This window comes from Neophocaena asiaeorientalis, unplaced genomic scaffold (genome assembly GCF_003031525.2).
Source record: "Neophocaena asiaeorientalis asiaeorientalis breed wild unplaced genomic scaffold, Neophocaena_asiaeorientalis_V1.1 scaffold411, whole genome shotgun sequence".
Classification (NCBI taxonomy): Eukaryota; Metazoa; Chordata; class Mammalia; order Artiodactyla; family Phocoenidae; genus Neophocaena; species Neophocaena asiaeorientalis.
This window is the reverse complement of record NW_020171999.1, coordinates 215658-227628: the sequence shown is the minus strand read 5'-3', so window position 1 is coordinate 227628 and position 11971 is coordinate 215658. Positions and strand designations below refer to the sequence as shown.

General features: G+C 51.3%; 1 protein-coding gene across 1 annotated transcript; it reads left to right on the top strand.

Moving 5' to 3' along the window:
* The first annotated feature begins 374 nt into the window (after positions 1-374).
* Positions 375-6176, top strand: CNGA2 (cyclic nucleotide gated channel subunit alpha 2). Its single transcript, XM_024749049.1, is given in 6 exon segments — positions 375-484; positions 707-799; positions 1337-1507; positions 2500-2565; positions 4368-4474; positions 4774-6176. Coding segments are annotated over 6 exon segments (1950 nt in total).
* Positions 6177-11971: the final 5795 nt, after the last annotated feature.

Below are 11971 nucleotides of genomic sequence, written 5' to 3'. Positions count from 1 at the left end.
AACAGAAGATGGCTTAAACGGTTTCTTGTGTGGTTTGGTTTACCTCTGTTAGTTCATATGTCCAAAAGTTCACTGAGGTAAAAGAAAAAGAAACATGTCATGCAGTTTACCGCTGTTTGCCTTTGAAATTGCCTATGGGGGTGGGAAGGGCAGCATCTCCTGGGCGCCTGGAGCCTGCCACGCTGGCGATGCAGATGGCCTTGCCCCGCACTGCCACAGCAATACCCAGGGGAGCTGGGGTTTGCCAAGTGGGCCCTGGCTCTGTTCTCAGTGCTCACCTGAGGCCCTCCCGCCTTATATGGGTGCCAGGGTGTTCTGTGACCTCCCTCTTGGGCCTCTCCCTGGCAGGTGAGGGTCCTGGTTGTACATGGAAGATGACAGAAAAAGCCAATGGAGTGAAGAGCTCCCTAGCCAACAACCACAACCATCATGCACCTCCTGCCATCAAGGTCAATGGCGAAGATGACCACAGGACCAGCAACAGGTGGGTCTGCTGAGGCTGGATCATTGCAGAGGTGGCCCTGAGGCTGCGACTTTCTCCCAACTGTGCCTCATTGTCACAGAGTAAATAATCTTTGGCTCAAGGACAGCCTCTTAAAGGACGATGGGATTTCTAGGCATCTCCCAGGAGGGGAGAGTGCTAATAGGAGACAAAAAACAAAGAAACAAACTAAGCCCTTGGTCACCCCTGCTCCTTCCTCTGCAGGCCACAGTCTGCGGCCGACGATGACACCTCCTCAGAACTACAGAGGCTGGCAGAGATGGATGCCCCCCTGCAGAGGAGGCATGGCTTCCGCAGGTGGGTTTCACCACTGCCCTGCTGCAACCCCTCCGTCCCGTGGGGCCTGTCAGATCATGGGGTCCTCTCCGTCCCACAGGGCCTCTCTATCAAGACCTCTGGGAAGTACCGTCAACGCTGTCCTAGCTCAACTTTTTCTCGGTAGGAGGCTCCTGTGAGCAGGCTCAGAGTGGCAGTGCAGGTTTCTCTTCAGACTTGCCTGTCGCGCTGTTGGGAGGAGAGATGCTTTCCAGCGGAAGGGTATAGGTAGAGGGCTCCCAGGTCTCCAGCCCAGAGTTGTAGGCCCCATGGGGAACTCAGGAAGCTTGAGCCAACCTTCCTCCTGACCTGTCCTCCCTTAGCATCATCTCCATCTTGCCCCAGAGACCCCCTGTTTGTTCTTCACAATCGACAGAGACGGCACCTCCTACAGGAAGCCTTCCCAGACTTGCCCCTTACCCCTCAGGCTGCTGTGTTGGGAGTCACACCCGAGCGCCATCCCCCTGTCCTCGGCGCAGGTCCTCTCTCCACAGTGCAGTTCTCTTCTCTCCTCTCTAGGATTGCCTGCCTGGTGGGGGTCATCAGAGAGTGGGCCAACAAGAATTTCCACGAGGAGGAGCCCAGACCTGACTCGTTCCTTGAGCGTTTCTGTGGGTCTGAGCTCCAGACCGTGACGACACAGCAAGGAGATGGCAAAGGCGACAAGGACAGCGGGGGCAAGGGCAGCAAGTATAGCTGTCTGGCCTGTGGGACTGGAAGGGCTCCCAAGCATGTGGTCGGAGGGTGTGCTGGGGTTTCTCATAGCACAGCCAGGGGCTGACCAGGGCCTATGCCCTCTCTAACAGCCAGTGGCCCACCTGCCACAGGAGCCCCTGCTGGCTTTTCTCACCTTAGCTGCCTCTTGCCGGCTGTCCTCTTGCTGCTTACCTGAATGTGGGCAGGGAGAGGGCTCAGCCAATGGTGCGCCAGCCCCAGCCTGGGTTCTAGCGGTCAGTAAATACAGAGGAGGGTGCATATAGGGAATGCTGTGGAGGGGATGCCAGTACCGGTGCCCATGTGAGCACAGGGGTGGGTCTTTGAAGAGGCCATGCTGGGGGGCTGCCTGGTGGGAGAAGGCCCAGAAACAACTGAGCGAGACAGAACAAGCGGGGAGGCCAGAGAAGGCGGAGCTGGAAGGTCTGTTCTTTGAGGAATGAGCAGACGACTGTGGATGTCTGGCCAGTAGGGGAAAAGAGCTCTTGCCAAGGCAGGACACAGCATCTGGGAAAGTGATTTGGGAGCTGGAGGCCGGGGACTAAACAGGGAGTGGGGGCGGGGGCGGGGACAGGAAGCACGTGACGCTTCCTTGCTTGGAGTTCCTCTCTCTTCCCCGGAGGGATGTGGGATCCGGCCCTGAGCCCTCATTACCATGCTGTGGACGTCCCTTCCCAGGGCCTGAAGCCTGCCTCAGTGAGAGCACTACCCCTCATGCGCCCTCTGGGCAAGAGACTTCCAGAGGACAGAAGAGCCAGTGGGCCCATGTGGGGTCTCTTCGCCCTCCAAGCTCTCCTCAGATCACAGTGCCAGGTTGTGGCTTCCTGAAAAATGAGGCCCTAAGACAACCCGTCCCTCATACAACATATACCCTTAGGTGTTGCTTTTTCAGGGTCCCCTGGCTACTGGAAGCTGGGCTGGGGCCACACTGGGGAGCCAGTTCCCAAGCCTGGCCTCTGTCTCCTCAGGAAGAAATGTGAACTATTTGTCATCGCCATGCCTGTCCTCTACAACTGGTGCCTTCTGGTGGCCAGGTGAGCAGGGGGTGGTCTGGGAGGGTGTGGCCAAAGCAACCCAGTCCCAGTTGTGGACACAGAGCTCACCCCAACCCATCCCTCTTTCTGGATTCCCTGCTTGCCAGTGGCCCCTCCCTCTTCCCTATTAACCCCCAGCTCCTTCAACCCCAACCCGATTTAATACGCTGCCAAAAGCTTCATGTCTATCCTTTTCCTGGTGTCTGTAATCTCCTCCTACTTCCTCATCCACACCGATACTGTCCTAGGTGAGGCCGGCCCCCTCTCTCCCTGGTACAAGTACAAAAACCCTGCAGCCATTCCTTACAGACACTCTTGCCCTCTCTAATGCATCTTCCACACTGGCAACTAGCATGATTGATAGAAACTGGGATTTGATGATGTCAGGCCTTCCTCACAAACTTCTCAATGGTCCCTCATTGCCCACAGGATGAAGTTCAAGCACTCAGCGTGGCCTTCAAGGCCCTCTGGACCTGGCCTTTCTCTCTAGCTCCACCTTCTGGACATACCCCAGCCCCAGCACTCACTATTCTTGGATCAGAACATGCTGTTTCCTCAAGAGAAAATTCCCTTTCCCCATTTTCAACCTATGGAGATTCTTCTTGCAGTCTCAGTTCTGAAGTCATTCTCCACATGTAGCTTTTCCTGACAGTGTTGCCCCCCCATCCCCTACCTCAGTCATTCATTCAGCAAGGATTTGACTGAGCACCTACTGGGTGCTAGGCCTAGTGCTCAGGGCTGGGGACAATGTGGTGAAAAAGACACACGTGGTCTCTGCGCTCCTGGAGCTCTCAGGCTAGCGGGGGACACTGACAGTGAACATGAACAAACCAATGCCCGAGATGAGTCCAAGGACCAGAGGCAGGGAGCTACTAGAGAAAGGGCATTCAGGGTGGACTTCTCTGAGGAGGTGGCACCTTGGCTGAGACCTGAGTGACGAGAGGAAGTCGGCTATTTAGATGCTTCAGGTTGGTGGGGGGAACATTCTGGGAGGAGGGAACAACAAGGTGCCAAGCCCCTGTTTCAGGATGGCCTAGTGTGGCTGGAGGACTGCAGGTGAAGCATCAGACAGGCTTTGTGTGCCAGCGGAGGGGGCTGGGTTTTATTCTAAGTGTAACCAAGTAGTCAGAGCTCAGTGCTCCTCCCTTGACTTGTATGCTCACTGAGTCATCATCCAGGGTTCTGTCCCTTCTTCTGCCCTCTCCCAAGGCCCCTACCCATCCAGTCACCAAGTCTCGTCAATTCCTCCTAAAACTCTCCTGCCATCTCCAACCTCTCTTCATTCCCACTGCTTCGAGTCTAAGCCCAGCTACTGCTCTCTCTCTCATCTGGGTTGGCCAGTACTCTGCGTTGGGTTCTCAGTAGGTGTGTGTTGAAGAGCCGAGCATGGAAGCTATTCAGCTGTGTATTGTGTGCATTCTTCCAACAACTCATTTTTCAGTCAACTCACTCTTGTTGAGCGCTTGAATCCTGGGCTAAGATGTGCTCTGGGCTAAGATATGGGGCATGCAGTAATGACCAAGAGGTGGAGGTCTCTGTCTTCTTGGAGCTCGTAGTCCAGTGGGTGAGACAGACAAGTAATCGTCAGTAGTGATGTCTACACAATAATAAGGGTTGATGTCTACACAATAATAAGGGTTGGAGTAGTACTTGCTTGTGAATGGCTTCTTGGCGGCAGACTGACTGACTCATCAGTGCCTCTGGTGGCCACCCCAAGCCCTGCTCACAGTGGGCAAACAGTTTGGGGACTTCAGGGGGCCTCGGCTAGCTTTATGGTGAAGCCCAGCCCTGTCTTCCTGAAGAGCCTGATTCAGTGACCTACAGGAAGATTACTACATAGTGTGGCTGGTGCTGGACTACTTCTCAGATGTGGTCTACATCGCAGACCTCTTCATCCGATTGCGCACAGGTGAGTGGATAGCTGGGATGCGCAGGCAGGACCACGGCCCATGAGACCAAAGGCTTGGATCCGCATTCTCAGGAAGCCCTCTTGGCATGGTGTTAGCCTCAAATGTTTGTCTGGGACACAGGTTGGTGGTGATTTGGGGGTGATCTCTTAGGGTACTTACGGCCAGCCATGCTCTGGGTTTCCTATAACCCTCCTTGGGAAAGAGAGTTGAGTCATCACTTTGTTCCGTGCTGAATACTAGTCTACCAGGAGGGACAGGCCTGAAGGCAGAGGTGATATGTTGGCTGTGTCTCCATCAGGTTTCCTGGAGCAGGGGCTGCTGGTCAAAGATACCAAGATGTTGCGGGACAACTACATCCACACCCTGTAGTTCAAGCTGGATGTGGCTTCCATCATCCCTACAGACCTGATCTATTTTGCTGTGGGCATCCACAGCCCTGAGCTGCGCTTCAACCGCCTGCTACACTTTGCCCGCATGTTTGAGTTCTTTGACCACACTGAGACACACACCAGCTACCCCAGCATCTTCCGCATCAGCAACCTGGTCCTCTGCATCTTGGTCATCATCCACTGGAATGCCTGCATCTACTACGCCATCTCCAAGTCCATTGGTTTTGGGGTCAACACCTGGGTTTACCCCAACATCACTGACCCTGAGTATGGCTACCTGTCTAGGGAATACATCTATTGCCTTTACTGGTCTACACTGACCCTCACCACCATTGGGGAGACACCACCCCCTGTAAAAGATGAGGAGTACCTATTTGTCATCTTTGATTTCCTGATTGGTGTCCTCATCTTTGCCACCATCGTGGGAAATGTGGGCTCCATGATCTCCGACATGAACGCCACCCGGGCTGAGTTCCAGGCCAAGATCGATGCCGTCAAACACTATACGCAGTTCCAAAAGGTCGGCAAGGAGATGGAAGTCAAGGTCATTAGGTGGTTTGACTACCTCTGGACCAATAAGAAGAGTGTGGATGAGCGGGAAGTGCTCAAGAAACTGCCATCCAAGCTGAGGGCTGAGATAGCCATCAACGTCCACCTGTCCACACTCAAGAAAGTGTGCATCTTTCCGGATTGTGAGGCTGGCCTGCTGGTGGAGCTGGTATTAAAGCTCCGTCCTCAGGTCTTCAGTCCTGGGGATTACATTTGCCGCAAGGGGGATATTGGGAAGGAGATGTACATAATCAAGGAAGGAAAATTGGCAGTGGTGGCTGATGATGGTGTCACTCAGTATGCCCTGCTCTTGGCTGGGAGTTGCTTTGGAGAGATCAGTATTCTTAAAGTTAAAGGCAGCAAAACGGGCAATCGACGCACAGCCAATATCCGAAGCCTTGGCTACTCAGATCTCTTCTGCTTGTCCAAGGATGACCTTATGGAAGCTGTGATGGAGTACCCTGATGCCAAGGGGGTCTTGGAGGAGAGAGGCTGGGAGATCTTGATGGAGGAGGGATTGCTGGATGAGAATGAGGTGGCAGCCAGCATCGAGGCAGATGTTCAGAAGCTAGAACAGCTGGAAACCAACATGGAGACCTTGTACACTCGCTTTGCCTGCCTGCTGGCTGAGTACACAGGGGCCCAGCAGAAGCTCAAGCAGCGCATCATGGTTTTGGAAACCAAGATGAAGCAGAATAATGAGGACGACTACCTGTCAGATGGAATGAATAGCCCCAAGCCAGCTGCTGCTGAGAAGCCATAATGCCCTGGGCCCAGCTGCCTCTGCAGCCTTGGCCTTGACCCCGGGGGCTAGAAGAGCTGTGTAGGTCCCCACATATATATGCATTACCCCCATGTCCCCTTGATTTCTCCCAGAAGCCTCTCTGTCAGCAGGTTTTTGACTCAATCATCCAGAAGCCCTTCTCCAAGTCCAACTAACAGCCCATCTTGTGCAGAGTGCAGACCGTGTTTGGCTCGGCTTCCAGAAGCTTCAGCCTGTCCAAGTTTAAGGAAGGAAGAGGAGAGCAGCATCTCTCTGGGCTCCTTTGTACCTAGTCACCTCCCACTTTGTTCTTTTCCTTTTCAAAAAATTTCTTTTTAAACTTTTACTGGAATATAGTTGATTTACAATGTTGCGTTAGTTTCAGGCGTCAGTTATACATATGTCCCTCTTTTTTAGATTCTTTCCCATATAGGCCACTACAGAGTACTGAGTAGAGCTCCCTGTGCTGTACGGCAGGTTATTGTTGGTTATCTATTTTATATACAGTTCACTTGGTTCTTTTCTAGTATGTCTTCTGAATATCTCCATTTCCCTGCATGAGTATGTAGTTCAAGCACTGGCGGCAGACACTTAGCACTGGTCTCAGTGTCTGTCTTCCAAGGCAGACAGAAGTATGGAGGGGGGCAGGTAGGAGGTGCTCACTCCAAGTCCTGCTCTGTTGATCCGTCTGCCTGCCTGCCAACCAGGACTGCAACCCCTGAGGTCTTCTCTAGACCAGGGGGGTGATGATGCACCTGGTCTCGAGTCCATTCCAGAGCAGGGAGTGAGGAGCTAGCAGTGGGCCAGCAGGCAATGCTGGAGAAGGTGGTGGGCAGGAGCTCTGACCATCACCTCTATGCAGAGCATTTCTGAAGAGGCCCTGAGGCTGGTGGTGGGTGGATGACTCTTCAAGTTAACATCTGCAGCAGAGACACTTACGAGTTAATAAGTTCCTTTGAACTATTTGTGGTCATTGCTCCACGCTGCTAACATTCTCTCCCTTCTTACCTCAACCCCTCTCCTTTCCCCATATTTCTCTTTTTCCCTTACCCAGGACCCACTCCGCCTGGAATCCCCTCTGCTGCCTTCTGCTGCCTGCCTAAGCCCTACCGGTCCTTCTGGACTCAGCTCAGGTAACAACTTGTTGGAGAAGGCTCCCTTGACTGAACTGGCTCCCACACTAGGCCATCAATCACCCCCTCTCTAGGCGTCTCTGTCCTGGCTCTTTATCACACTGGGTGGTCCATTTTGATGGATCCTGTTTCCAGACTGTGGGCTCTTTGAGGGCAGGGCCAAGGCAGTCTCCTTCACTGCTCTGTCTGTAGCCTTGGAGACATGCCTGGCACAGAGGAGGAATTTGGAGAATGTTTATTCGCTGGGGCAATAAGTGAACACACCCAAACTCCTATGTTTCCATTTGCCAGAAGCCATGTCTTTACAGAAGCACCGGCTATGTCTGCGGATTTGGGGAGGATCTCCTGAAGGCTCAGATACTTGAGTGGGTACCACCAGATGATCAGGAACCCCAAGGACAAGTGCTAATTAGTGGGCAGGAATATCTAGGTGCAGACTCAGACGCCTTTGTGCATACCAGTTCTGTCTCTCTCTATCTCTCTACTAATTGTGGTTCAGCACACATAAAATCTACTATCTTAAATATTTTTTAAATGCACGGTTTGGTAGTGTTAAGTGCATTTACATTGTTGTGCAGACAATCTGCAGGACTCTTCAAACTGTGAAACTGAAATTCTGTCCCCATTAAGTAACAACTCCTCAGTCTCCCTCCCTCCAGCCCTGGCAATCACCATCCTACCTTTTGTCTCTAGATATGTTATATAAGTGGAATCCTACAGTATTGGTCCTTTTGTGACTGTCTGATTTCACTTAGCACAATGTCCTCAAAGTTCGTGTTGTAAAAGGTGTCAGAACTTTCTTCATTTTTAAGGCTGAATAATCCATTGTACGGATAGACCACATTTTGTTCATCCACTCAGCTGACAACGGACGCTTGGGTTATTTCCATCATTTGGCTACTATGAATAATGCTGTTGTCACTTTTTTTGAGTATATACCTAGAAGTGGAATTGCTGCAGCATATAGCAATTCTATTTTTGACTTTTTGAGGAAATGCCATACTGTTTTCCACAGTGACTACACCATTTTACATCCCCGCTAACAGTGTACAAGGGTTCCATTTCTTCACACTCTCACCAACACTTGTTGTTTTCTGCATTGTTTTGACAGTAGTCATCTTAATGGGTGTGAGGTGGTATCTCTTTGCAGTTTTGAGATACATTTCCCTGATGATTATTGATGATGAGCATCTCTTTGTATGCTTGTTGGCCATTTGTTTGTCTTCTTTAGAGAAATGTCTATTTAGTTCTTTGCTCAATTTTCAATTGGATTATTTGTTTTTTGTCGCTGTTGAGTTGTAGGAGTTCTTTATATATTCTGGAAATTAACCCAAAACAGACATATTATTTGCAAATTCTCCCCATTCCATAGGTTGCATTTTCAGCCTGCTGATCGTGTCCTTTGATGCACAGAAAATTCTAATTTTGTTGTAGTCCAGTTTATTTATTTATTTCTTTTGTTGCCTGAGCTTTGGTGTCACCATTCATTTTTATTGGGATTCATTCTTCTAGCCAGCCTTCTTTTTAAATTTAATGTAATTTCTTGGCCTCTTCCCTAGCTTGTAGTAATAAATCTCAATCAGGGGAAGACTTACTTGGAGAGATCTGGAACATTACCCATGCCTAGGCCCTGATCCCTGAGAGTGGCAGAGGTAGGGAGGCAGCATTCGTGATAGGCCAGTGTTCTGTGTATGCCCTCCCTTTTGGTATGGGACTGGAAGAAAAGGCTTGAATCTCCTTCACTTCCAGAGAGGCTAAGCCACTAAGAGGTAGAAGCCTTGGAGACCAGCCTGCTGCTTGCCCAGACTCTCATGGCTAAGGCTGCGCTAAGGACGTCAGTTTCCACCATGTGCTAGAACGGCAAGTAGATGTTAGTTTTGTAGCCCTAGGATGGCACTGGGCCCAGAGGCAGAGGGATGACTGCATTGAAGAATGTTGCCTTGGTTTCAGCAAGAAATCTGCAGCATTTCTCCCCGGAGCCTGGTTCACCCTCAGTCCAGCACCAACGGGTACATGACTTTTAGTCCACATCAGTCAGGTGAACATTGTATCTTGGATCTGGTTTTCCCCAGGGCAAAGCAGGTGACACACCTGGGTCACATGGGGAGCCCACCGGTTTGAGACGCAGACTTTAGGGTTCTCAGCTCCCACTCTCTCCTTGGCTTCCCTTTCCCCAGACATCCTCGAGTTCAGTCACCGCTAATTTTTTGTGGTGCCTCGAATGCCTGTGTTCTCTTAGGCTTCTAGGATTTTCCTCCTGCTGTTCCCTCTGCATGGATCACTCTTTTCTGCCTTTTCTTCCTCTAAGACTCAGTTCTTCCTTCTCTCAGCCCCACCACAGCCTTCTATGCGAGACTCCCTTGCACACTGGACTGCCGGTCTCTGTTTGGCAATTGGTCTCTTCTCATCTAAGCACAGTTTGTTCACTGAGAAGAGGATGAAGGAGTGACAGCAGGAATATCTGTGAGTGTGTGAATGCGTGCGTGCGTGCACCAATGTCAACCCCTGTGTGGATGCAGCGTGGACGCCTGAGTGAGCACATGGGTGTCATCCTAAGCAGACGGTGCTTATCTGCACCCTCCGTCAGCCTGTCCAGCCACCTCCTCAGTTGCTCTCTCGGCAAGAGCGTGACTCTCTCCCTCTTGTCACTGGCCGCCAACCCCACTTCTCTCCCGTAACTGGCTGTAATATAAGAAGTACATTTTCCGTTACCGGTCATAGTATGTATTCAGCAGTCTAATGTTCCCTGCTCTTAATTTAAACATGGTTACATTGGAATATGTTTTCTTTTCCTCTGAAAATACCCACCGAAGGTAAATTGCCCTATTTGTATATGGTAATCAAGTTGCATTGCTCTGCATTGGTGAACTTCTATAGGAAACAAGAGCCCTTTCTCCCACCCACCACTTTCCCTCCCCTTTCGGTCTGACCCTCGGTGGCTCCTGCCTGGCTTGCAGACTGCCGGCCCCACCTTGGCCCCGCCTGAGTCCCACACTCAGCACCATCTATCTGTCCCTCAGTCTGGAGCCTAAAGCTAGTCTGACCTCTTGCCCCTTTCTCCAGGGAGAGGCCAAGGCAGAGGGTCCCCCTCTTCCAGAAACAGGAGCTGGGAAGCCCCCAGTGCACCGGTGCACCGGAACCCGGCCACCAGAGGGCGCTTGGACCTAAGGAAAGGATGGTGGGCTCTGCTCTGTGAACCCCCCATCCCCAAGCAGAGGGCTGAGAAGGGCCCATGGAGGCAGTTCGGTGGCTACTTACAGAGCCTCACTGAGCTATGGGACCACGTCTCTCTCCCGAATGCCCTGCTGCGATCCCTTCAAATGCCCTCAGATGTTCCTGCGTGTCAAAGCCAAATGGCTCAGTTCAAGTCTGTGTATGCTAGATGCCCAGACTTGGCTGGGTATGGAGGAAATGTCAGGGTTGAACTGCAAGGGGACCTGGTGGTTATTATTTTAATCTGTATTCAGAAAAAATGCTACTAACCCACAAAACACTTGATGTTATGGATATTACTCCTTAGCATGGAGCTAAAGAAAAATGAGAGCCGATTTAAGGTTGATTTAAAGGAAAGAATTATGTAAATAACTGTTCCAATGGCCCATGAAGGCAGAGCACGGATGATGGCGAAATATCCAAATACCTAACTGACACCACCATGGCGTTTCACAATGAACACCGTCATAACGCACCTCTTAATTACTTTTCTCCCAAACCGGCTCCCTCCCACCCTCCCCGTGTCAGCCATGGCACGTACACCTTTCCAGTTGCTCAGGCCAAACTCTTGGAGTTATCCTGGACTCCTCTCTTTGCTTCATCCACCATATCCAGCCATCCAGGAAACACTCTCTACTTAACTTTCAAAATAAAATCAGAATCCATGCACTTCTCCCGCCTCCACTGGCCTCACCCTGGTCCAGGCTGCCACCAGCTCTCTCCTGGATGGCTGCAGTCATCTCCAGACTGGTATCCTTGTTTCCACCTTGCCTCCCTGCAATCCTCTCCACCCAGCCATCGAGGTTTTTAAAAAATGAAAATCCTGTCACATCACTCCTCTGCTTAAAACCTGCCAGTGGTTTTCTATTATTCTTATAATAAAATCCAAACTCAAGACATGGTCTCCAGTTCCCGTGTGTTGTGGCCTTGCCGACTCCTCTCTCCCCCCGCTTCGCTCTACCCCAGGCCCTCCAGTCTCCTTTTAATTCCTTGCACACTCATGCCCAGCTTCTTCCTGTTTTTGTGCCCCTTTCTTTTCCTCTGCCTTGATTCCTCTGCCTTTGGACCTTGCTGTGGCTGGGACCTTGTCTTCAGGGCTCTGAAGGGGCCCTTGCTGAGATCCACATTGAAAACAGCTCCCATTTGCTCTGTCACGTTCCGTTTGATCACCCTGTTTGATTTTCTTCAGGGCATTCATCACTCTCTCATCATTCTGTATATTTGTTTCCCTGTTTACAGTCTGTTTCAAACCCCATTTGACTGTCCACACCCCCGAGGCAGACATTATTGCTGGTCCCCCTCCTGTCGCCAGTACCTCTAGCAGCCATTAGCCATCACAGTGCTATTTGCATGCTGAATGCCTGGAACTCTCTGCGGGGCTGGCTCCCTCCCCGCTCTCTCTCTCTCTCTCTCTCTCTCTCTCTCCCTCTCTCTCTCTCTCCCTCTCCT